We start from the raw sequence: 25,326 nt of genomic DNA, 5'->3' as shown, positions 1-25,326 counted from the left end.
CTTGTGGCTTGCTGGGGCATTCGATGATGAAGATGCATGCTGTGTGGGTGGGAGCAGATTCACGGATGAGAACTGCTGCTCTAACCACACCACACTAATCCAAGAAGCAACAATGTAACACTGTCATTCCAGTTAAAAAAAAATAATCAATGCATGGCTGATGGGACTTGGGAGTCCCACAACATCTGGAGACACGGCACAATCTGCTGTGCTTTACACACACAGGTGCACACATGTTTGGGTCCTGCCAATTTTCTGCTGGGGACCACCAGAGAGAGCAACAGGAAGACGTGTCAGCACTCTTGACCCATCTATCCACTACTCCACTGGGGCACAGAACACAGCCTCAAGTTTGTGAAGAGTTCTGACCAGGAGATGGTGGGATAGGGAAGCTGCTGAGCATTTTAGAACCCCCCCCCCACACACACACACACTCCTTTCCATAAAGACTCCCACTAGACCAAGTCAATCCTTTTATTCACTATGAAAATAAGAAAACCAGACAAAAATAGAGCAACAAATACTGACTGAAACACTCCCCCCCCTCCAGCCATTTAGCCCTGCTTGTGATGGGGAGACGGAGCCATTCGTTAGCCGGAGAGAGAGAAAGGCAGGCCCCGTTAGCTACAAAGCGGCAGGAAGATGCTCAGTACTTGATGGTGCTGTTGATGTAGGATTCCAAAATGAAGATGGTTTCATCGACTTGGATTTCGCTGGCATCAATCCTTTGAGAAGAGGGGGGAAATATAACGTTAGATGAGGGATGAACTATTTAGTTGACTGATTGGATTGACTTATCCGTTGAAAAGTTTTTAACAGACTAAAACTAGCTTCCAATTAAACTAATCAACAACTACAATTTCTAAAAATAAAAGTCCTTTGACAAACTGCAGATAACAAGTGCCATCTTAGAAGAGATGGGGGAGAGAAGGGGGAAAGCCTCCTTGCTGGGGATGCCTGCAGTAGCATAAACATCTATCACCTACTAAGATTAAATTAATCTACCTATACCAGCCTTCCTCAACCTGGTGTCCTTGAGACGTGTAGGACTGCAACTCCCACCATTCCCAGCCAGCACGGCCAATGTGGTCTGCTGCGCCACCCCATTCTCCTGCCTGCATCGAACCTTGGGTCCCTCTTGTCAGGGCTGGTTTTACCGCTAGGAGTCTCCACACCTCGTCATACAGCGCACTCAGGCTTCAGCCTGCTGCCAGTCCCTCTCCCCATCTAGTGTGCGAATGTCAAGGGGGCCCAGCTCTCTTCGCTTGGGTGCCTTCCCCCTTAGCTAGTCTGTTTAGAGGGCATGAGGGAAGGGGGGAGGCCTTCGCTATGGTCCCCCTCCCTCCCGTCCCCACTCACTTGTTGACACTGTGCTTGAGGCTCTCCAGCTGCTGCCGCTCAGGGGCGGTGATCATCTCCGCAACCTCCTGCAGCTGCACCTCCTCAGCGCCTGTGGCCTGCATCGAGGCGAGGATGGCCTCCACCCGCTGGGACTTCTCCAGCAAGCGCCTGGCACGGGACAAGGGCCCCCGTCACACAAGCACCCCACGTCAGTGCAGTAACCAGGGCTGGCCAAAGACACTGCGAGGCCTGAGGCGGAAGACTGGACCCCCCCAGCGAAGGCAAGTGGGGAACAAGCCACGGGAAATTTTCCTGCGCAAGCCCCCTTCAAACGAGTTTGCACAGACTGTGCGGCACAGGCCAGCCCTCTTTTAATGCACCCTGAAACTTCCAGGTCGAACATCTGCCCGAGTTTTGCCTGCCACAGGAGTCTGTGACATCAGCAAGGAGACAGATCCTGTGATCTGTCCTGCGAAAGTGGATCTGCACAGCTGCCAGTTTTTTCCCAACCACCAGCGCGCGTGCACACCCCGCCCCGGCATGCCCCACGCACCGATTCTCCTTGGTCTCATGCTGCCGTCTTTCTATCAGATTGGCCACTCCCTGGAATGAAGGGGAAGAGTTCTCAGAATCGTATTTCCACAGGCAGGAGACGGATCGAAAGGGAAAGCAAGTAAGGAGCACGCTGGCCATGAGGGCCAAGACATGGGATAGGCACCTTGTAACAGCGGTGGAGTAGCATCCGAGCAGAAGAGAGAGTGTGGACTGTGTACAGGTAGAAAGTACGGGAAGGGGCGTGATCAGGGGTCTTCGGGATTTCCTGTTTTGTGAGAGAGGACAGGAGAATGCTTGCTACATTAAATAATCGCAATAGTTAATAATTAGAGCTGCAAAATGTAAATATCAATTAAGTGGCTATATAAGAGTTCCCCTGGGGGGTTTTGTATAAAGACAAGCCCACTCCTGGTGCCCAGTTAACAGCACAGCTACTGAGTTCCAAGAAGCCAGATTCCGGCTGAACATCCCGAAAAACTTCCTGACCATTAGATCAGTACAATAATGGAGCCAATAACCTAGGGAGGTGGTGGGCTCTCCCCCACTGGAGGCATTCAAGTGAAAAGAGGGCCTTCATGTTGCAAGGACCCCAAACAGGAAAGCAACGGGTCTCTGCCCACAGATACCACCCCACCTGCCGGACTTCCTTATCAGGAGAGGCAGGGTCAGCTTTTGGGCCCAAATGTGTTGTCCTCCAGCACCGTACTTTGCCTTTTCTATGTGAATCAATGTCAGACATTCACTTATGTGGGAGACAGGAAAAGGAGGGGGACAACATATTATACCTCTTTCCAGACTCCCTGCCCCTTCTAATCCTAGTGTCTGCATTAAGTAGCATTTTGCTCCACAGAATTTGACAGCCACTGAAAACAGAGATTGCCCTATCTGCATAGCCCCACCCCTCTATCTGCATAGCTCCACCCTATGTTCAGTTTCTTGATATCCTGCTAAAGTGCAATGGAACTGAGAATCAGCTTTCATATACTGATAAACTGGCCAAACTGTGGCTTGAGAATGGCTTTCAGAGGAGCTGCAATCTTGCGAGGAATCCTGTTTCTATCTTCGCTCCTAAAGGTTTGGAAAGCGGGCTATGTTCACATTGACTTACATCCAAAGCAGCTCAGGTCTTGCAAGAAGATCTGCTTTGCTGTAACAGCTCAGGTTTTGGCACAATGTATTTTGCCAATTTGGGATACTAATGACAGCAAAAACAAAGGCCGTACCTGCAGGGCTACAAAGTTTGTTGACAGCATTTTATACATCATTTCCTTCGCTTCTTTGGCAGGGATCATGGCAAAGTCTTCTATTTGCTTCTGTTCCAAATGCCTCTTCCTCAGAAGCAGGCGGAAGATGCGGGCACAGCGGGACCCAAATCTAGATTGGGAAGGAAAATAAAGCGATGAAACACATCACCCCATACATGCATGTTCCCACGTCACGTTGTTTTCCTCTCTGTTAAGTGCCCTGCTGGGAATCCCCGCTTGCCAGAGTCCCCAGCAACCTGAGCGACAGCAGGGAGTTAAAGTGCTGCCCCAGCCTTGGGCATCCCCGCCACCTACTGCTCTCCTCCCTGAGAAAAAGGGGGTTCTGTGTTGGGCTCCCTGAAAACCTCCCTGCTGGGGACTTGGGCAACTGGGGATTCCTAGCAGAGCACCCCCAACGTTTGGAGCAACACACTGAACCCTGAGGATACCCTTGCGAGGGGGGTGATGTACACCCTGTTTCTCCACCTGCCAGCTGTGCAAGATTGGCAAAACAGCCTTGCTACAGTGTAGCCTTCAGTGTTCCCTGGTATGTTTGAATACAAGGGAGCAGCCAAGGCAAGCCCCAATATTTTTGGATACCCGCAGTTGTGCAAGTGTGCAGCTGCGAATAACAGAATAACATGTCTTTTAAAAAACAAAGGGGTCATTTGCGCATGTAAAACGGGGCTGGGAAAACGCGGGAAAAAATTCTTGGCCCCGTTTTTGCACAAAAAAAGAGAAGGGCTCTGACGGCATTTAGGATCACAATTGGAGCAGGGACAGAGGCTTGGCAGCAGACAAGATGGGTTCTGCCACCAAGGCCCCTGAGATACCAGGCGGAGCCGGCTGGAGGACCGAGGTGGTGGTGGGGGGAACAAGCCACATCCTGTGGTGGTGCACCCCATCGCCTGTTGGGTGCACAACCCACACACTGTGGGTTGTTGGCAAACCCATGTCTGGCTGAGGAATGCTGGGACTTGTAGGACTTTTTTCTGTCTAAACATGCATAGGATTGTGCCCCGACTAGCTTGTTTAAACACTACGTTCTCTCTCTATGAATGTGTTTGTTTCCCCAGTTGCTTCATATTGGCTTGCTGTTTAGCTTGCACGTGCAGAGCTACTGGTGAAGACTGTTTGCACCCTGATGAATCACTGGAGAAGACAGCATTTTGTTTGCACCCCACTGAATGGGCGATCATAGAATCATAGAACAGTAGGGTTGGAAGGGGCCTATAAGACCATCTTGTCCAACCCAAAGATGCTCAAGATGGACTAGGGGATTTTGGAAAAAAAGCTTGAATAAGTCCCTTCCTAGGTGGTTCATAATCTAAACTGGCAAGAAACTTTGGGAAAAGGAAAAAATAAGGAGCAAGAAGACACAGATATGAACACTGGCTGTTAGTAGGAACAGTATTCCAAGCATATCAGGAAGCTAAAGAATGGAAAGGAATCTAAGACCTAAGAAAAAATAGGAAAACCAAAGTCCATCAGTTGAAACATGGTGAGAGATCAGCAAACACAGAGGGGCTGACATAATGTTTTGGTTGCACCCGGCTGATGGGCGGAAATAGCAGGCCATACTGGCTGAAAATGTCTTGACTCCAGCAAGTATAGTCATTGGGAACACGCATGGTTCCATAATGTATTTCCACCTTGAGGCAAATCAGCTCTATTTGGTGGGGGTGGGGGGTTGAGCACTGCGATCACATGAAACCAATGAAGCTTTGACGTGCCTGCTCCAGAACTCGGAGCAAATATTCCAGCCCTGCGCCTCCACGATACAACCCGGTCGGTTACGGAGGGTTCTTTTTACCTTTCCTGAACGATCGATTCCAGCGTTGCGGTAGCCAGAGAAGCCAGAGCCTTGTGAAGGTCTGTTGGGGGGAAGGTTAGGGAAAAATGGAAGAAATGCCAAAGAAGGAATTGTGAATTCAGACCTCCCATCGAACCACGGCTCAGCATCTTTGAGCGTGCTTCGAAGCGACGTCTAAATGGAGCTTCAGAGTCCCGATTGACTGACTGGAGCGTCCGATGGGTTGGAGAACCCTGGAAACTCCTTTCTCTCTCTGATTCTGTGAAGACACATCAGGGCCACTTGCTAACCTGCCCTCAGGGAGTTGTGTGACATAAATCAGTGGTGGCCAACACGTGGCCTCCCATTTTGCAACCCCCACTGTCTCACCACTGAAATTTGGCAGCACAGCTGTATGTTCGAGGGGGGGAAGGCTGAAAATCACGCTTCCAGAAAAGTTCAGGGAGTACAACATTGCTTTAAAATGCAGTGGGTGCTCCCTGCACGCCTTGTTTTAAAGGAATGTTGGCCTTTTCCCCCCGCCACTGCATTTCAGTGGCAAATTCAGTGGGGTGATGGCAATTCCAAGGAGATCGCAGCCCACACTGGCTTTTTGGGGCGGTGTGTGTGTGTGTGTGTGTGTGTGTGTGTGTGGAATTGGCCCCTGGACCAGAAGTTGCCCACCTTGACATAAATGGTCGGGTTTGGATTCACAGTGCCACTTTATAGCCATGTTCACACAACGGGTCATGCTAGTGGAACCCAGACTTTGTTAACAGCCACTTATCCTGATCTCATGGGGCAAGTCAAACTGTCTCTAGGTGACCAGGCAAGGAAACGTTTGTAAAGGGGAAAAGAACTGGGTTTTTTGCTTCTTTTGCACTGGTCGTTTTCAGCCTTTTCAGCCTTAGGATCTGCCTTAAACTACAACCTGCAAAGTGGGACCCAGTTTTAATTTTTTTAACCCACACAGCCGCCTTCCTGCTTTTCTCTCTGGCTTGACCACAAGAAAGTAAGAAACCCTCTACCGGGTAAGACCAAGGAGCCATCTAGTCTAGCAACCTGTTTCCCACCATGGCCAGCTGAATGCTTCGGGCAAAAGAGCAAGCAGGGCGGGAAGAGAGAAGCCCACCCTGCTTGTTCATTGGTTGCATTCAAAGCTTTGCTGCCTCTGAACGTGGAGGCTCCGTGTAGCTATCGCAGCCAGGAGCCCGCTCCGACTTCAACGTCTCTACTTCCCTTTGGAAGCCATCTCAGCCAGCGACCATCGCCACGCCTTCCAGCAGTGCGTTCCATCAATTAACAATGCATCGTGAGATGAAGACCAAGCAAAAGAGACAACGGGGCACCTATACCTTTAAACCCCGCCCAGAAGAGGGAATTCTGGTAGATGCAGCTTCTCCTGTAGGCGTACAAGCGTTAAGTATACAGGAAGCGAGTTCCCCTTTGCACTGGCCACCTCCTCTCCATTTCTCTCTTCACAGAAAAACCGAAGCCCAAGCCAGCCACAAGCCCACGAAGAAACTGTTGGTGGTGACGCCACTGTGATACTCCAGTCAAGACCAATGTTTTAGCTCTTAAGACTCGTCAGTCCCTCTTTAAGAGATGTTAATGGAACCCCTTACCAAGGCGCCTGACAGCTGCAGGGCGATGGGGGGGGGAGAGAAAAGGCTCCGTGGGGGCCAAGCATTGCTTGTCCTCCCACCGTTGCTGCAGCTCCCTGATCTTCCACCAGCATGAAAGGGAAGGCGCACCCCCGGGAACAATCACCATGGCCTGGCTCATCACGCAGCAGAACCAAAAAGGATACTGATAACATACATTCCCCCGCCACTGTCACCCGATTTCCCAACAAACTCCAGCTATGGGGAGAAAAAAGGGTACAACGTACAACGTCTATTAAGTCTGGGGAAAAGGGAACTGAAAGGGCATACTGTTCAAGAGATGGTAATGCGTACTTATTAAAAAGGACATAATAATAAGGAAATAATAGTTCTTCATAAGGTGAATTTCTTACCGGATCATCTGCTAATAGAGTAAGATACTGATCAAGAATCTGCTTGGAGATGTTGTAACCAGCTGGAAGTGACCGGAATATCTTAAAGAAAAAATAGTCAAACCCAGTTTATAGCTTTCCTGTGACTATCTATAGCCTTTCTTTAAACTCTACTAAACATAAGCAGAGAGCAGGTGACTGACAATTTATTCTTTGCAGAGCAATAACTCTCAATATAAAATACATAAATATAGTTATGAATATATATGATTATTCTAATTACAGCTAGTGATAACTTAACACTTACATAGGATAAAGGAAGAAATTCCAAGTGACTCATAAAAACAAATGCCTCAGGTGAAGGCCAGCCCTCCCCGTCACATCCCCTCAGCAGTAGCACTCTGACTTGAGGAAGGAACAGTGATGAAACACTTTCCAAACCCTCAAACATGGTGAACAAATAGATCCCGAGCATGAGCCAATGTGCTGTAGGGGCAGCATGCTGGACTCAGACCAGGGAGATCTGGATTCAAGCCACTGTTCAACCATAAAGCCACCTTGGTGCGGCTGGGCTACTCCCTCTCCCTCACCCTAATCTACTTCACAGGATTGTTCCGAAGATAAAAAGGGATGCCTTCCCCACCCTGAGCTCCCTGGAGCAAGGGCAAGAGAGACGTGGGCAGGGGAGGGGAGGAAATGTATAGACAAGTCATCTTGATTCTTTAAAGAATAATATGTACACATCCTAGCCAGGATTCAAAAAAGTTCTTGAAGTGGGCAGAGCAGAGCAGAGCAAACTGCTCCAGCTGGTCCAGGGACTACAGAAGCAAGCAAGCTCCCAGAGAGCGAGCCACCAGAGTGAGCGAACAGGGGGAGCAAACGGGTTGGCTAGGGGAGTTGCAGTGGTAGAAAAGACAAAGGAGACCAAGGAGACAGAGGCTAAGAGGTAAGTGGGCTGCAGGAAGCCCAGGGGGCTGCCCTTTATCCTTCTGAGTGGCTGTGAGCTCACCAGGTGCTTTTGAGAGCTCCAACTGAATTGGGTGTGTGTGGCCTGAGTACTCCCAGCAGCTGAGCGGGCGGGAAGCTTCAGTCTGTTTCCCGCCTCCCAGCTGAGCAGAGCAGAGCAAGCTGCTCCAGCTGGTCCAGGGACTACAGAAGCAAGCAAGCTCCCACAGAGCGAGCAACCAGAGCGAGCAAACAGGAGGAGCAAACAGGAGTTGGCCAGGGGAGGTCAAGGGGGAGGTCAAGGGGGAAGCCCCTAACATTTTTTTTTATTTTTTTCCCATTTTTTATTTTATTTTATTTTTAAACTAACTTTTTTAATTTATTTGTCTTGTAACACACACTTCCACACCAGTGGGACTCTGCTTTTAACCTCTACTGAGTAGAGGAGCAGGCACACGCTAGTTTAGAAAAATCACAAAGCGAGACACAGAAAGGGAAAAGAGGCTATGGAAGGACAGGACTCTTCAGTGGTGGTGACCTGCAAAGTGTGTGCAATGTTTGTTTTCCTGCCTGAGAACAACATGGCCTACACCTGCAACAAGTGCAAGCTGATCACGCTGCTGGAAGAAAAAGTAAGTGGACTGGAGCAGCAACTGTCGACCCTCCGGGGAATAAGAGAACACGAAGAGGTCTTGGACAGAATGAGGGAACTACAGCAGCAAAGGGAAGACCAGAAGCTTGAAGAGCAACAGCAAGATGAGGCAGAAGTGGGAAATGCTGAGGTGAGGAAAAATGCAGTAGAGGATACTCCTTGGAAAAGGGTGACCGTTAGGAGAAGAAGAACTAGACGCCACTCTGCACCAGTGGAAGCAGTGGAGCTGTGGAACCGATTCCAGGTACTTGCGGATGAGACTGGAGGACAGCCTGCAGAGGAGGAATCACAGGGGAACCTATATGAGAGTGAGCAAGAGGCTGAAGGTCAGTCAAAGAGAGGCGATGAAACCCAGGCCTACAAGAAGAAGAAGAGAAGAGTGGTAGTAGTGGGAGACTCCTTGCTGCGTGGGATCGAAACCCAAGTATGTCGTGAAGACCCGTGGACTCGCCAGGTATGTTGTCTCCCGGGAGGACGGATTAGAGCCGTGACTGAAAGGTTGCCTGCACTCATAAAGCCCACTGACAGGTATCCCTTTCTTCTCATCCGTGTGGGAACAAATGATACCGCCAAGCGGAGCTACGAAGAAATCACGTCAGACTTTGAAGCTCTGGGAAGAAAACTCAAGAACTTTGGGGCCCAGATAGTTTTCTCATCCATACTTCCAGTAGTTAGAAAAGGGATAGAAAGGGAATGAAAAATACTCCAGGTGAATGACTGTCTACAAAGGTGGTGCCAATGAGAGAGATTTGGATTCTGGGACCACGGGCTATACTTCCTGGAAAGGAAGGGAAGAATGTGTTTGGTCACAGCATGAAGAACTCCATCAGGAGGGCTTTAAACTGAATCCTACGGGGAAGGGAGATGTAAAGTTGGGGGTAACAGTGGATGTAGGAGCATGCACTGCAACGGAGAGAACAGCTCTGATAGCGCCCAATGTGTTCTTCAGACACATGTAGGAAGAAAGCCAGACTATGAAGCACATAGTGCTTCAGACTATAAAGCACTATGAAGTCTTCACGAGGTTAATGTTGGTACTGGTGTAATGCTTAACTGCTGTTAAAGCCAAAAAGGGAAGGATGTGGGGAATGAGCTGGTCTGAATGTGTATCCTCTGATAGTAGCCCCTCTTCCAATATTTATGTTAAAACACATGAAAACTCATTAAATAGATACTCTATTTACATACTCTAATACATACTCTAATGCCCAGAGTATGGGAAACAAACAGAATGAACTTGAACTCTTAATACAGGAGGGAAATTATGACTTGATAGGTACAACTGAGACTTGGTGGGATGACTCTCATGACTGGAATACAGCAATTGAAGGATATAATTTGTTCAAAAAGAACAGGAGGAACAGAAAGGGAGGTGGGGTTGCACTGTATGTGAAAAATACATATCTCTGCACAGAAATACAGGAGGATGAGCTTGGTAGCCCCATCGAGAGCATCTGGATCAAAATAAATGGAGCAAAGAATAAAAGGAACCTGGTGGTCGGAGTCTACTACCGGCCACCCAACCAAGGAGAAGACGAGGATGAAACTTTTGAAAAGCAAACAGCCAATGTTTTAAGGAAGCATGATGTAGCAGTAATGGGGGACTTCAATTTCCCCGATATTTGTTGGGAGACAAATTCTGCAAAACATGGCTCCTCCAGGAAATTCCTGACGTGTGGCGGATAACTTCCTCCTACAGAAAGCAGAGGAAGGAACTAGAGGATTGGCTATCCTTGACTTGACCAACAGAGATGACTTAGTGGATAAAGTAGCAGTTACAGAAACTCTGGGGGAAAGCGACCATGTTGCACTTGAGTTCTTGGTTCTGAAGGAAGCAAAAGCCGAGTGTAGTCAAACGCGTACCCTGGATTTTAGGAAAGCTGATTTTCATAAACTCAGAACAATGATCAGTAAGGTCCCATGGCAAGCGACGCTAACGAGAAAAGGAGTCCAAGATGGGTGGGAGCTTTTGAAAAAGGAAATTCTCAAGGCACAATCACAAACAATTCCAACAAGAAGAAAAGGTGGAAGACAACAGAAGGAGCCAATGTGGCTTCACAAAAAGCTTAGGGATGACCTGAAAACAAAAAAGGACACATATAGGAAGTGGAAAGAAGGCCAAGTAACAAAGGAAGAGTACAGGCAGGTAGCACAGAATTGCAGGGATGGCGTCAGGAAGGCTAAAGCGGAGAACGAGCTGAGGTTAGCAAGGGATGCTAGAAACAACAAAAAGGCTTTCTTCAGCTACGTGCAAAAGACAGAGGAAAGAAATAGTGGTTCAGCTATTAAATAAAGATGGCAAAATGATAATAGATGACAAAAAAGGCAGAGGTGCTCAATTCCTACTTTGGCTCAGTCTTCTCCCAAAAGGGGGTCTATGATACCCCCCCCCCACACACAAAGGTGAAGTACAAGCTGAAGGGGCAGGATTGCAGCTTGAGATCGACAGGCATATGGTCAAGGAACACCTAATTACTTTGAATGAGTTCAAATCTCCAGGGCCAGATGAGCTGCACCCTAGAGTAATAAAGGAACTGGCAGAAGAACTCTCAGAACTGCTGTCTATTCTCTTTGAGAAATCATGGAGGACGGGGGAAGTGCCAGATGACTGGAGGAGGGCTAACGTTGTCCCTATCTTCAAGAAGGGTAAAAAGGAGGAACCTGGGAACTACAGACCAGTCAGTCTGACATCAATCCCTGGGAAAATTCTGGAGCAGATGATAAAGCAATCCATCTGCAAGCACCTTGAAAACAATGCAGTGATTACTCCAAGCCAGCGTGGATTTGTCAAAAACAGTCCTGCCAGATGAATCTGATCTCATTTTTTGATCAAGTCACCTCCCTTGTGGACCGTGGGAATGCTGTGGATATAATATACCTCGACTTCAGCAAAGCTTTAAACGAAGTGCCCCATGATATCCTGATGAGCAAACTAGCTCCAAGTGGGCTAGATGAAACAACGATCCGGTGGATCCACAGTTGGCTACAGAATCGGACTCAAAGAGTGCTTATTAATGGGACCATCTCCAACTGGGGAGAGGTAACGAGTGGGGTACTGCAGGGCTCAGTCCTGGGCCCAGTGCTCTTCAACATTTTTATGAATGACTTGGAGGAGGAGGTGCAGGGAATGCTGATCAAATTTGCAGATGACACAAAATTGGGCGGGATAGCGAATACTTTGGAAGACAGAAACAAAATTCAAAGTGATCTGGATAGACTGGAGCGCCGGGCAGAAAACAACAGAATGACATTTAATAGGGATAAATGCCAAGTTCTGAACCTAGGAAAAAGAAACCAAATGCACAGTTACAAGATGGGGGATACGTGGCTCAACCACACTACAAGCGAGAAGGATCTTGGAATTGTTGTCGATCATAAGCTGAATATGAGCCAACAGTGTGATGTGGCTGCAAAAAAGGCCAATGCTCTTTTGCTGCATTAATAGAAGCATAGCTTCCAAATCCCGGGAAGTACTAGTTCCCCTCTACTCAGCACTGGTTAGGCCTCATCTGGAGTACTGTGTCCAGTTCTGGGCACCACACTTTAAGAAGGATGCAGACAAGCTGGAGAGGGTTCAGAGGAGGGCAACAAAGATGATCAGGGGACTGGAAACAAAGCCCTATGAAGAGAGACTGAGAGAACTGGGCATGTTTAGCCTTGAGAAGAGAAGACTGAGGGGAGATATGATAGCGCTCTTCAAGTACTAGAAAGGTTGTCACAGACAGGAAGGCCAGGATCTCTTCTCGATCATCCCAGAGTGCAGGACACGGAATAATGGGCTCAAGTTACAGGAAGCCAGATTCCGGATGAATATCAGGAAAAACTCCCTGACTGTTAGAGCAATACGACAATGGAACCAATTACCTAGGGAGGTGGTGGGCTCTCCCACGCTGGAGGCGTTCAAGACGAGGCTGGACAGCCATCTGTCAGGGATGCTCTGACTTGGATTCCTGCATCGAGCAGGGGGTTGGACTCGATGACCTTGTAGGCCCCTTCCAACCCTACTATTCTATGATTCTATTGGCTCAGGGTCCTGGACGTGCCCAGTACATTTTTTTACTTTCTTCTCTTTAAACAAGATGGCACTCTCTCTCCATGCACAAACTGCTTTAGAAACCCATTTCAAAAGTGGTATGTCACACGGCATTAGGGGCGAGGTGGGGGCAGAGTTGATGCTGTCTGAGCAGCCTGGGTCCAACGCCCTCTGCTAAACCTGAGCTGCTCAAACACTCAGATTGAGGCCTCCCTAGCAGTATGGGTTTAGCAAAAACATTTCTCAACTGATGCGTCATTTTTGACCTCCTTTGTCAACAAGGTGATCTGGAACGGGCTAGCTACACAGAACTAGTTGCATGGCTCTTTGGATCCTGGCTGGCACTGTCTCCCAAGAGTTGCTGCAGCCCTTGATTCATCTTCCAACCGCCTACCCTGGATACAGACCTAAAATCGGCCATCAGAAGTCCAAGTGGATGCTCACCTCATTGGAAGACAGTGGCTGTGTATATGGTGCATTTGAAGAGGTTGTGACTTCGCTCATTCGCAGCATCGTCCGCACAATTTCACTGCTGGTCTGTTGGAGCGAGAAGAAGGAAAGTTTATTTATTTGTTTGTTTGTTTTTAACATTGATATACAACCTTATTTGCTAAATTATTTACCTCTTGAAAACATATTTCTTTTCATGGGCTTTTCTTAACAGGCTTTGTAATGGATTATGACACTGCTCTGTTTTAGGACTGTCTTGTTGTAATGTTTAAAAGTACTTATTGTTTTTATTGTTCTTTTGCTGTTTTTATATTGGTTGTATACTGTATTTTACATATATATGTATTGTGAACCGCTTAGGATATTAAGTGATATAAAAGTAGTATAAATAAGTAAATAAATATTAAAAAGCTATCAAAGTGGTGCACAGCAATTTAACAAAATCAAACCATAATACAATTTTAAAAAGAACACTGAAAACATTATAACGTAAAAACTATATGATTTAAAAGGTTGGCTCAAAGGGATGCATCTTGACACCCTTTCTAAAAGCCAAGAGAATAGGGGTCAATCGTAGTTCTTGGGGAGTACATTCCACAGTTTGGGAGCAGCACAGGAGAAAGCTGTTTTACGCGTGCCTGACAAGTGGAATTGTGCAAATGCACTCTTTGCCGTTGCCACTGCTTGAAGATCCAGGGACAGCCTACGACCGAGGAGCACTCCCAAGCTACAAACCCGATCCTTCCATGGCAGTGCAACCCCTTCCGGAACAGGCTGAATCCTGATCTCCACGTCAGGCTTCCTCCTTACCCACAACAAAGGCACAGTTTTCTCAGATGTCATCAACCTGTGTCTGGACTGGACAGCATCAAAGTGCCAGTCGGGGCTCACGTGACTGAGTGCCCCTCCATACAAAAAACAGCGCATCAGGGAAAGAGCTAGGTTAAAACATTTCTAGGAAAAAGTAGCAACTAGCCAGAAGAGGGGAGGAGGACCAGCCTTCAATGGCACAGAGTGCCAGGAGGTATCCTGAGGAGAATCAACACACCTGGTCCATTCTGTTGGAGACAGCGCTGACAATCGCTTGATCCCGGAAGTGCTGGTGGAAACGATCAATGTTGACTTGCCAGTAGATGCCGTCATCTGGTGGAAGCTGAAGAGCAGCAATCAGGAGGAATTGACTTAGGTCAGCTTGTGGACCTAAGTGCATAGCAGGGCGCTACGAGCACCCCAAGACACCCCCCAAATCGAAAGTCTGTGACTGCAAACACTAAATTCTGCAATGTACACTGTATGCTCATCGAGCAAGTCTGCAGGAAGTGGCTCTGCCCCATTTGCTCTACTGTTTTTGTTTCCATTTCGCACCATTCCTTTTGCTTCTGCTAGACACGGGAAGGGAAAGATGGCAATGGCGACTTCCCCTCCAACTTCAGGAGGTGAGGCCTGCACAGCACTGAGCTGAACTGGGCAGCTATACAGACTATCAAGATAGAGCTGGGGGGGGGGGGGGGACAAAAGCAACAGAAGGAGCCAGGACCCTTCTAAGGCATTTTGGTGCCTGGAGTAGAAAAGCCAAATGACATAATAGCTCCTGGTGCAATGCAATCCTTTGTATCTCTACTCAGACGCAAGTCCCATTGTGTTCCAGGGGACTTACTCCCTGGTCAGTGGCTATAGGACTGCAGGCTTTAGGACCATGCCACCAAGGCTTTATCACACCCCAACCTTGCATCCGGTCTGCCCAGCTCCCGCTCTGGCACCCCAAATCCACCACCCCATTTTGCCTTGTGAAAAGAGTCGCTTCTGAGAAGCAGAGCTGATTAACGCACCCCTTACAACCCAATCATTCTAAGGCATTAAATCACTGGGAACTTTGCTGTTCCTTTAAGGACTAGAGGGGCAGCATTTATACTGTCTGTCCATGTAGGGAATGCCCTGCCCTGCTTAATGGCCTCCGTACCTCATTGCTGTCAAAGTCTTGCTTTTGTCGTTTTGCTTTATGCTCCCCCTCTTCTTCGGCATTATCGGAGTGCCTCCTCTTCCCCTTCCCTGTTGGCCAAAAGAAAAGAGGTCACCTTTTTGGTAGAGATAGGGATGCCGTCTGTCTAAGCCTAGACTGAAATAGATACTCAGGCTTGACCCGCCCAAAAGCTTTGTCGGTATAGTGCGCCATCCATTTTTCCCAGGGCAAATCCACACAACAGGTTTTGTGCGTCAGGAGTGGGAAGATTTCAGGCTTGTGGGTTCTACTTGCTTTTCTTGTAAACTAGAACTCCAGGGTCTACTGACCAAAGCCAGGTGCAGAAGATATGCACTTAGAATGATCCCAAAATGCACAGCCAGGCAAGATCTTTATTATCAGGGCCAATCAAAATGCCACAAGTCTATGTGCACACTGTCAAGTTCTCCAGAATTCTTCGTCAGGTTAGGTGGTAAAAAGCAGCAGATGGGGGAAGAAAAGTCCAAAATTTAGGCCAGATGTTGTGATCATTTGCAGGCCACAAGGCCATTTTGATACTGTGTCTACAGGGATGTAATTTAAAAGCGCATGGGCATCTGCTATTACCAAGAAGAAAATTTATACAAGCAATAACTTCCAACCAAAAAAAGCCACTACGGGACATGCCCACATCATATACCTCAAAGAGGCACTGTCCTCATTACATTGCCAGCATCTAGCAGAGCCAGCCAGCTTCTTCTTAGTCAGCCTCTGTGGTGTCAAATACACAGGAAACATCCATTGTTGTTGTCTCCATCTCAAATTTTATATCCACAGAAATAGTATATATGGAAGCTAAGGTAACTTTCCATGGATTGTAGACTGTACAGAGCATTCCAGTTCCTTACGCCATTCATCTCTGACCTTCTGAACATCTACTTTACTACATTCCAAAAGGGTTTTATAAACAGCTGTTCTAGGCTTAGCTTTCTGTAAGGAACCACTTAATTCCTCCAAAAGTGCGGAAGGTGATGAAGCTCTCGTTGCTGACGGGCCATATATAGACTCTAACAAATGCTGAAGCTGAATGTACTGCCAACTAGCACTACACAGTAAATGATATGTAATCTGCAATACTGAAAATGGTAGGAATTTATTGTCCAAACCTATTAACTGATCTAAAGTATAAATTCCACTGTCAGACCAACTCCTCCACATAAAAGATCATCTCTCTGTTTTCAAACTGGATTCTCCCATAAGGTTAATTTAGCATTAGAATATGGATCAAACTCTAGCTGGCGAGCCATTGCATTCCAAGTCTCTCTCACGGCTAAAATTGTTCGTGGAGCCATTTCTTTGTTTTTGATATACCTAGATCCTAACACCATCCAGCCAGAAAGCGGTAGCAAATAATTTGACTCCATGGAGCAGTATTGTTTTCCAATCATTTCTACAGGTTAATAAATAAGCTTTAGGATATAAACTAAGATCTGGAAAATCTTAAATCCTCCCTCTTTAATTGACAACTGCATCTTCTTCAACGAAAAATAGTAAGAAACACCTCCCCTCCGCCTAAACTTCTGAAATACTGCATAAAGTTTTTGAAAATATGTATGAGGAATATATAAAGGAATATTACCTAGTACATAAATTATATGTGGCAAGACATTCATCTTAAATATATTAACCTTACCCCAAGTACTTAAGTAATGTCCATCTTTCCAAGTCGAAAGATATTTCCGTCAGTAATGCGCTTATATTCGGTGTAATAATTTGCAAAATATTTCTAGGCACCACTATACTTTATCACTTCTCGGCACCAACAAAATTGCCAATTAGTAACTACTTTGGATAATTTGAAACTACCTACAGGCATTAATTCAGATGTTGTCCAATTAATAGTATAACCTAAAGGTGTACCAAAGGTATCAATTAATCTTATTAATTTCAGTATAGAAGACTCCAACCTACTAATGAACAACAACACATCATCTGCACATAAAGCTGTTTTATACTCAACCTGCCCGTGCACAAAGTTGAAAATATCTCTATTCTGCCTAATTGCACATGCAATTAGGTTCCAAGCACAAATCAAATATCCAGGACAGCTCTGCCTAGTTCCCTGCTCCAAACTAAAAAAAACTTGAAAGAATTTCATTTGTCAACACTTGTGACACAGGAGAGAGAGAGATAAAATACCAATCCATTTTAAAAATTCCTGTGGAGATCTAAATGTTTCCAAGGTCACAAACATAAACTGCTAATATAGTTTGTCAAACGCTTTCTCAGCATCAAATGAAATAATTGCTGCTGAATCTGTTCTTTTAGAATTCAAAGCTATCTGATTTACTGCAAGTCTTAAATTATCTGCTCCCTGTCTGTTTTGAATAAAGCCCACCTGGTCAGGATGAACCAATAGCTTTTAATCTATTTGCCAAAATTGCCGTTAATATTTTAGCTTCCAAATTAAGGAAACTGGCCTATAATTTGCACAGGTGGTGTGGTCTTTGCCAGGTTTAGGGATAACTGATATATAAGCTTTAAGGCTCTGCTTGCCATTGCCAACCACGGCTGTATGTTGTGGACCCCAGTAATGACTTCACTGGGTTTAATTAAACCATCAAGGGATACCTCAGCTGTCTGTCTCCTCACCTATGAGGCTCAGCTTCGGAACTGCATACATGTCCTTCTCGTTAAACACCAACAATGGTGCGGGCGGAGTTGGGGCATCTGATGGCTCGGAACCTTCAGGGGCCAATGGGCATCTCTGAACAAAGTGCGTGTCTGCCAGGTGTACGAAGGTGCTGGAAACTTCACTGTAATCCATCGTTTTGCCATCTGAAGAAAAGGAAATCAGTTCTTCATGGCCTGAATTTTAGGACTCCCTGCGGAGTACTTTCCCAAGGCTGAACCCCATCCGATCAGCTCACCTTCCATTGTTTCTGTCAGCCGGTCTGCCACTTTCTTCACCGCAGCGCTCATGGTCATTTTCCCATTGAGCAGCAGCTCCTCCACAATCAGCTCACCCGTGTCACTGTAGAGGGTCTTGGCGGTGTAGATGTACCGGGGGTAGCGGAGGATCCGTAGCACTCGGCTGCACTGGGCTTCGTACTCCACCAGGCCGCGCTTCTGTAGCTGGTACGTCACCAGGTTGTGCTGGATTAGGACGCAGAGGGCTTTCCGAACCTGCACGAGCAGGATAGCGTGGATTATGAATGGATGCATGCAGACTCCACCCCCACCACCAGCCCAGTATTCTGTTCTGAGCAAAGAAGTTTGAGAAGGGGGGACTGAAATAGTTAGGACGAACCTCATGGATCATCAAGAACAACCGTCTGCCAGTGATAGCAGCATTCCTATTGCACCTTTTCCTTCAAAGGGCTTTTTGTCTGTCATGACTGCACCTCATCTCAGTACACAATGGACTCAAAGCACTTTATGTACATTATCGCAGTAATCCTTACAACATCCCTGTAAGGTAGTTTGGTATTATTACCATACAGAATGGGTGAGAGTATCATGGGTAGTCTAAGCCAATGTGTTGCCTGCACGTATCCAGAGTCTCTCCTAAGCCTTCGTTTTCAATGAACTTTGGCATGCGTCACACAGGACTGGGCTGCTAGTGATTTCAGAGTTGGGGAGCAATCTGAACCAAGGATTTCCTAGCTCACCTCTCACACTTGTAGACATTTTGTCACACTGTTTCTCTCTGATAGTGAACAGGAAAGGCTAGAGCAGCCTTCCCCAACTTGGAGCCCTCCAGATGTGTTCTGGTCTACCACATCTGGGGCACCAGGCTGGGGAAGGCCTCTGAGGGAATCCTGTCCTGTCCTATTTTTGTTACAAGTGCCTCAAGCTCAAGTTTGGGGTGGGGTACGAAGAGACAGGCAATTTATTTATTACCTTGCCCTTCTTTCAAGGAGTTAACAGCAGATCCCGCTCACTTTTCCCCACTCGTAACACCGTGTGAGGTGGTTGAGGTCAACAGGCCCGAAAGTATCTAGTGATCTTCTTGGCCAAACAGGGGTTTGAACTTGGGTCTCCCTGCTCTAAGACTAACTCTCTAACCTCTGCAACACACTGGTCCTTCAGTGCAACCCCATTAATATAGTGGCCTTTCATCCACATTACCACCCGTAACCTCTTCTCAATAAAAATATTAAGTATACCTGGTCGAGTGACATTCCGGTGTCGTGGGCAATCATGCGTAACGGCTGGCCACCCATGCGGATGAGGTGCATCCCAATCTTTTCCACGATCTCTCCAAAATGTTCACGGAGAAGGAGGGAAGAGAGCTTGATCTCTGCCTGGGTCATCTTGCTGGGGAACGTATCTTGGCACAGGCTTCTGCAATGGGCAGAACATTCATACAGATCAGCTGCCCGTCCCAGCACTGGGAATGATAACTCACCAGCTTCAGAGTCTAGAATGAGCTTTGGATGCCCCAGTTTTAAATGCCAACGTATGTCATGGACTCTGTATTTGGAGAGAGCATGACTTCTCTTTGCACATGTTACTATGGTCAAAGTCCACCAGTGAGAGCTGGCATATATCTGTTTAGCAGAATCCAAGGCTAATGTTTCCCCACACTGTGCCAATGCAGGGTCCTGGAGGTGAGGAGACTGTTTGAATATTCTCCCATGATAAACAAAAGTCTCCCTGCCCATAGGCTTGGGGCTAGGGAACTGCAGGGAACACCCAACTTCACTGCCCATGCTCTGGAACGATCAACTGAAGCCCTTCTCTCGGTGTCCCCTCCAGCTGTAGTGAGGTAGGTGACCACTGGAGACAGCGCCTTCTCAGTGGTGGCACAGGATTATGGAAGTTTACATTCAAAACATCTGTTGGGCACCAGGATTGCTTACCCCATGGTAGGCTTGTCTGGTGCCTTGTTTGCTTGTTTGACAGAGAGCAAAATACCTTTTTCTGGGTCTTTTAATGTGTGGTGGTTTTATTGCTTCCCATTTGTATTCAATGCTTTGTAATCAGTAATCTTAACTGTTATATTTATTTTATCTTTTATTGTGTACACCAGCCTGAGACCTGCAGTTCTTGCTTACTTTAAATTGCAATTCTATGTGCAATTACTTGGGAGTAAATCCTGCTGAACTCAGTGGAACTTACTTCCAAGGAGACATGACTAGGCTGTGGCTGCTCACCTGAAAACGTCATGTGTACACTGATGGCATGAGTATGTTAATTTGATCCTGTTTAGTTCAGTTTGAGACACCCTGGTGGATAACTGCCAGTCCAAATAGGCAAATATCACCACAGACTCAGAACTAAACTGAAATGCATAAACACTTTATTTAAGAAAAATACAAAAATGTTTCTTATTTAAGAAAACCTGGTAGTCAGCCTGATGGTTACATGAGCATAATTTGGAAGCTTCTCTATTATTACCTAATCATTAGTGAGAGAAAATGTAGTGAACACTTGAGATTAGCAGGAAAGGAATGCGACTGACAAAGTTGGCACTACGAATATTGCAATTAAAATAACTTAATTGGACTGATAGCACTGCTGTTATGACTCCCCCACAACACCCTACTCTTCTGTACAGTGTTTGCATTTCAAAGCTAAACTAAAACATGCAAAATTTCCTTCCATTTGACTTCCTCGTGCATGTTACTTGCATGTAAAAAGCTCAGCTAAAGCATTACTAAGCTTTTATACCTTTGTTCTGGTCATAGATGGGGGCTACAATGAGAGGTAAGACAACAACCATCCACCAGTCGGAAGTGAGGTGTCCACCTGGTCCCCCAACATCCTCACGTTTTATGCCCATGTGTTTTGGGAACATCTCCAGCGTGATCATTAAGGAGTTAATTTGAACTTTTCTGTAACTTCTCTGAAGGTCTCCCACCTGGGTGTGTTATCTTGATCGACACGTTCCTCCCTATACTACAACTTCTTTGAACCCACAGTCATCTTCAGTTACTTCACAGTCATCTGTGCCATCTATGCCCCTTCCAACTATTAAGAACATAAGAACAGCCCTGCTGGATCAGACCAAAGGTCCATCTAAGTCCAGCATTCTGTTCACATAGTAGCCAACCAGCTGCCTGTGGGAAACCCACAAGGAGGACAGGAGTGCGACAGCACCCTCCTGCTCACATTTCCCAGCAACTGGTGTACACAGGCAGACTGCCTGTGATACAGCATAGAGCCATCAGGCTTAGTAGCCATTGATAGCCTTATCCTCCATCAAAAATGGCAGCCATTACTACAACTTGTGTTAATGAATTTCATAGACTAAACTGAGGGTACATCCTGCTCTGTGAGTTGGTCCAATGACAACTTGAGACAACCTCACTGAGACTTGAGGCAACTTGGGACAACCTGGAGGCCATGAAGTCCTGAGCTAGAACTCTTGTGGCAGCCTCAGCATGAATGTTGAAGTCCCCCAAGACCACATTCTAGGGTTCGCTGACATCATGCTTGAGACCACCTCAGCCATGGAGGCTGAGGGGGACGCAGGATGGGCAGTACACCTGAAACACCCCCCAATTTGTCTCTAAGGCCCAATACCAGATGCAGGCACTCCAAGCTTGCCTCAACATGGAGGTCTCCTGCTGAGGGAGATGGGAGTCCTACAGGCCATGGCCACACTGCCCACCCCCACACCTCTAGCCTGTGTGGCAGAAAGCAAGTTTAATGCATAACAATGCAAACTCTCTGTTAATTCCCATCGACTCTAATTCAGAAGTGTTGTAGGGCCAAAAATCAGACATTAGGAAATCAAAAGTCTGGGGCCGGGAATACAAGTCTAGGCTCCTCCAAAATATGAGTCTGGGGACTTCTTGTGGATCTTCTTATAGGTCTCTCCCAAACCCTCAGACTATCCAATCACTTCAGGACCAAATTAGCCATTTGCCGTTTGAAGCAGCTTCTTCAATCTCCTGTTAGCAATATAGTTGAAGCCTTTCAGTGCCTGACTAACAACATATATAAATTATTTATCTACATATGCAGTGCCAATAATGTGCATTGCATCTTCCAGAATATACACAAATGCCTGCCCCAGGAAACCTACAATTTGACATTTGACAGGGGAAGGAGATGGAAGTCAATGACACGTATTCTGTTCAATTTCAAATAATGACTTACTTTCAATAGGGGATGAGGATGATGATAGCCAATATGACCAACACTCCATCGGTCAGAAATATGACCCTGGAGTCCTAGCTTCACCCTCCCCTGATGAGCCCAGGAGTCCTGGCTCCTAGCCCTCTCCATACGGTGTCTTCCTCTCACCCCTTCCCTGAAAGAGAAAAAGGACCCAGGAGTCCTGCCTGCCTCTCCCCCCTCCCCCTAATAATAACAAACCTGTCCCTGGCCAAGGAAGGAGCAATTGCAGGCCGCTCACCTCCCACTCCCCGCCAGAAAGAGTACTGGGCTCCAACTGGCACTCATTCTTATCGGCACTCTTGTTTTTTAAAGAATAATTTTAATATCATGTTTCATCCTTTTTTATCTTTTGTTCATTTCATCCCCCGTTGTTCACCGCTCCTGAATCTGTTTAGATGGGGAGCAGCATACAAATGTTGTAAGTGAATAAATGAATGAATGAATGAATAAATAAACTGACAAGTTCTCCTGCTGGGGCTGCAAATGGAAGGGGAAGGAATTCTCTGGATGAGGACTTCTGAGAGGGTTCAGAGGAGGGCAACAAAGAGGATCAGGGGACTGGAAACAAAGCCCTATGAAGAGAGACCGAAAGAACTGGGCATGTTTAGCCTTGAGAAGAGAAGACTGAGGGGAGATAGGATGGCGCTCTTCAAGTACGTGAAAGGTTGTCACAGAGAAGAAGGCCAGGATCTCTTCTCCATCATCCCAGAGTGCAGGACACGGAATAATGGGCTCCAGTGACAGGAGGCCAGATTCTGGCTGATCAGGAAAAACTTCCTGACTGTCAGAGCAATACGACAATGGAACCCATGACCTGGGGAGGCGGTGGGCTCTCCCACCCTGGAGGCCTTCAAGACGAGGCTGGACAGCCACCTGTCAGGGATGCTCTGACTTGGACTCCTGCACTGAGCAGGGGGCTGGACTCGATGGCCTTGCAGGCCCCTTCCAGCCCTACTATTCTATGCTTCTATGATTCTAGGACTAGGGAGCCCAGGGCCCTAATGCCCACTCGGCCATGCAGTCCGCTGGGTGGCTCTGGGCCAGTCACGGACTCTCGCCTAAGCTACCTCACAGGGCTGCTGTGAAGATAAAACCCATTTCCCTTGTGCCTCTTGTCATTTCAGCCCGTAAGCCTGAAGGCAGCAGGACCCGCCGCTCTCTTTTCGCATTATCATCGATGGGAACCGCTTCGGGGGCCAATCCTTGCCCGAGGAGCAGGGCAAGAACATCGGAGGGCCCCGCTGGACCAGCCCCAGGGCCCATCCAGCGCAGCGTTCTGCTCACACAGGGGCCCACCAGCAGGGCGCGGGCGCGGCAGCGCCCTCCCGCCCGTGTCCCCCAGCAGCTGGCGCACACCGGCGCCCTGCCTCTGGTGCTGGAGGGGGCACAGGGCCATCCGGACTGGTAGCCCTCGCCGGCCTTCTCCTCCAGCCATCGGCCAGCCCCGCTTCCAAAGCCGTCCGAACCGGCCGGCGTCGCTACACCTCGGGGCGGCAAGTTCCACGCCTCGACTGCGCACCGCGTGAAGAGACAAACGCAGCAAAGGAAGAATGCGGCTTCACGGTCCTGCGCCCCGAGGCCTTCCCAGCCACCTACCCCGGTCCGCTCTCCCTGCGCTCGCCCCCTCTTTTCCTCTCCGCTCGTGCCCCACGAGCAGGCCTCAAGCCCGGCAACCATGGCAACCGCGCCCCGCCGGAACTCTCGCCCGGCTCGGGGCCCGCTTCCGGCCGCCTCGCCCCTCGCGAGGGCTCCGCCGCTGAGGGGGGGGAGGGGGGGGAGGAGGAGGAAAACCAAAGAGCCGAGCGGAAGTGGCAGGGCTAGAAGGTCCCCCCCTCCGGGCCACTTCCGGTTCTCCGCTCTAGGCCCGCCGGTTGGCCTTCGTCAGTGGTCGGCGTCGGCTGAGCGTCGTTGCCGCGTCCAGCTCGGAGGACTGACGGCGGCGGCCACCGGCGGCGGCGACAAGATGGCGGAGGCCTCGGCGGCGGCGGCGGCCGCCGTCTCCCAGCACCGCTTCTTCTGTCACAGCTGCAAGGGGGAGGTCAACCCCAAGCTGCCGGTAAGCGGGGGGGGGGGGCGTCGTCTCACTGTGCCCCCCCACCTATTAAAAAGAAAGGTCCGGGGGCGGAGGTACCTCAATTAGAGGGGGGAGGCATATAGGCCACAGAGAGAGGCGCCCGGACTCCTGGGCTCATCCAGGGGCTGGGGGAGAGGCCGAGGGCAGGATCTTTGAACCTGGGAGCCCAAGGAATGAATAGCGAAACCTCAGGCAAGTTGGCCTTGTAGGCCCCTTCCAACCCTACTCTTCTGTGATATGCTCAGAAGTAAGTCCCCATGAAGTACAACAGGACTTGCTCTCAGGTAAGAATGCCTAGAACTGCAGCTTCAATGTAATAGGATGACTTTTTTTTAAAGGGTACCCCAGTATTCTGCCTCCTCCCTCCCAGCTGTGGTGGAGCAGGGGGCGGCGGAGAAGAGCGCCTCTTATCTCCTTCCACACACCACCAAAATATGGGGAGAAGAATAGTAGGGGTTGAGCCCCACATGTAACTTCCTTCCCCTGTCCCCTAATGTCTAAGGGTCGGGGATGTGAAAAGGATGATGTTTGTGGGGTAGGTGTCAGGTGTATATCCCAATATCCTTCTCTTCTCTCCTCCTGTATATTGGGGTGGGTTTTTATTATTATTACCACCTTTGCTACACAAGAGAACTTGCTCCCCTAAAGTTAAGGGGATAACGAAGAGGGCAATCCCCTTTTCCTCTTCTCTGGAATAGGGAAAGTTAAACCCCATTCTGGGGGGAAAGAAGGGGTTAGACCAGTGGTGGGCATCTTGTGGCTCTCCAGATGGTTTTGGCCTACAACTCCCATGATCCCTCACCATTGGCTGTGCTGGCTAGGGCTGATGTGAACTGAAGGCCAAAGTATCTGGAGGGGTACAAATTGGCCACACCTGCATTAGACTATCCTCTCTTTTTTTAAGGGTAAGTGTTCAAGTCACTAGAAGCCCCCCACTCCCAATTCTTTCCTCAGGGTGAAAGTATGATTCCGGCTGAGAGGAGATGCAAGGGGTTCCTATTTCTGCACAGCCTTCTTCCTTTCAAAGAACATTTAGCTCGGGTTGAGAGGAGAATGGGATTACATGTCCCGCATACATTTTCATCCTATTGAAAGAGTGGTTGAGAGAAGCGGCAGGAAGGGTAGATGAAACAAGGCAAGAGAAAACACCTAATGTGTATGTAAAGAGGAAGCT

General features: G+C 48.0%; 2 protein-coding genes across 7 annotated transcripts in view; one reads left to right on the top strand and one right to left on the bottom strand.

Moving 5' to 3' along the window:
- PIAS3 (protein inhibitor of activated STAT 3) overlaps positions 1–25,326 on the top strand; it is a 145,851-nt gene that overhangs the window by 66,611 nt on the left and 53,914 nt on the right. Inside the window, exon 14 of one of the 5 annotated variants that reach the window (XM_084824668.1) lies at positions 23,203–23,647. The exons of the other annotated variants lie outside the window; for them this stretch is intronic. Coding sequence (XP_084680794.1) covers positions 23,203–23,604 — 402 coding nt within the window. The 3' untranslated portion in view covers positions 23,605–23,647. Of the gene's footprint in view, positions 1–23,202; positions 23,648–25,326 lie in introns of those variants that run through there. 5 annotated transcript variants of the gene reach the window in all.
- POLR3C (RNA polymerase III subunit C) lies at positions 441–23,812 on the bottom strand. Of its 2 annotated transcripts, XM_084824673.1 has the most exons (15): positions 23,675–23,812; positions 19,117–19,294; positions 17,878–18,133; positions 17,600–17,785; positions 14,969–15,057; positions 14,057–14,161; positions 13,003–13,095; positions 6,950–7,030; positions 6,743–6,794; positions 4,954–5,014; positions 3,120–3,270; positions 2,060–2,161; positions 1,895–1,944; positions 1,360–1,509; positions 441–725 (listed from the first exon to the last, which is right to left on the bottom strand). In XM_084824673.1, exons 2-15 carry the CDS (start codon positions 19,261–19,263, stop codon positions 647–649), a joined length of 1,602 nt encoding a protein of 533 aa, XP_084680799.1. In that variant the 5' UTR covers positions 19,264–19,294; positions 23,675–23,812; the 3' UTR covers positions 441–646. The 2 variants fall into 2 exon arrangements, with proteins under 2 accessions (XP_084680799.1, XP_084680801.1); XM_084824675.1 differs by lacking the exon at positions 2,060–2,161 and having other exon boundaries at positions 459–725.

This window comes from Heloderma suspectum, chromosome 17, assembly GCF_057233095.1.
Source record: "Heloderma suspectum isolate Gila_16-S chromosome 17, 16-S_ref, whole genome shotgun sequence".
In the NCBI taxonomy this organism is placed as follows: domain Eukaryota; kingdom Metazoa; phylum Chordata; class Lepidosauria; order Squamata; family Helodermatidae; genus Heloderma; species Heloderma suspectum.
This window is presented reverse-complemented; position numbering and strand designations above follow the sequence as displayed.

What these genes read in the sequence shown, in the direction of transcription:
- POLR3C (XM_084824673.1), bottom strand. Translation starts at nt 19,263, where the DNA reads ATGACCCAGGCAGAGATCAAGCTCTCTTCCCTCCTTCTCCGTGAACAT. An exon ending in CAAACTTTGTAGCCCTGCAG is followed by an intron (nt 2,162 to 3,119) that starts GTACGGCCTTTG and finishes CTCACAAAACAG; the next exon opens with GAAATCCCGAAGACCCCTGA. An exon ending in TACTCCACCGCTGTTACAAG is followed by an intron (nt 1,945 to 2,059) that starts GTGCCTATCCCA and finishes CCTTCATTCCAG; the next exon opens with GGAGTGGCCAATCTGATAGA.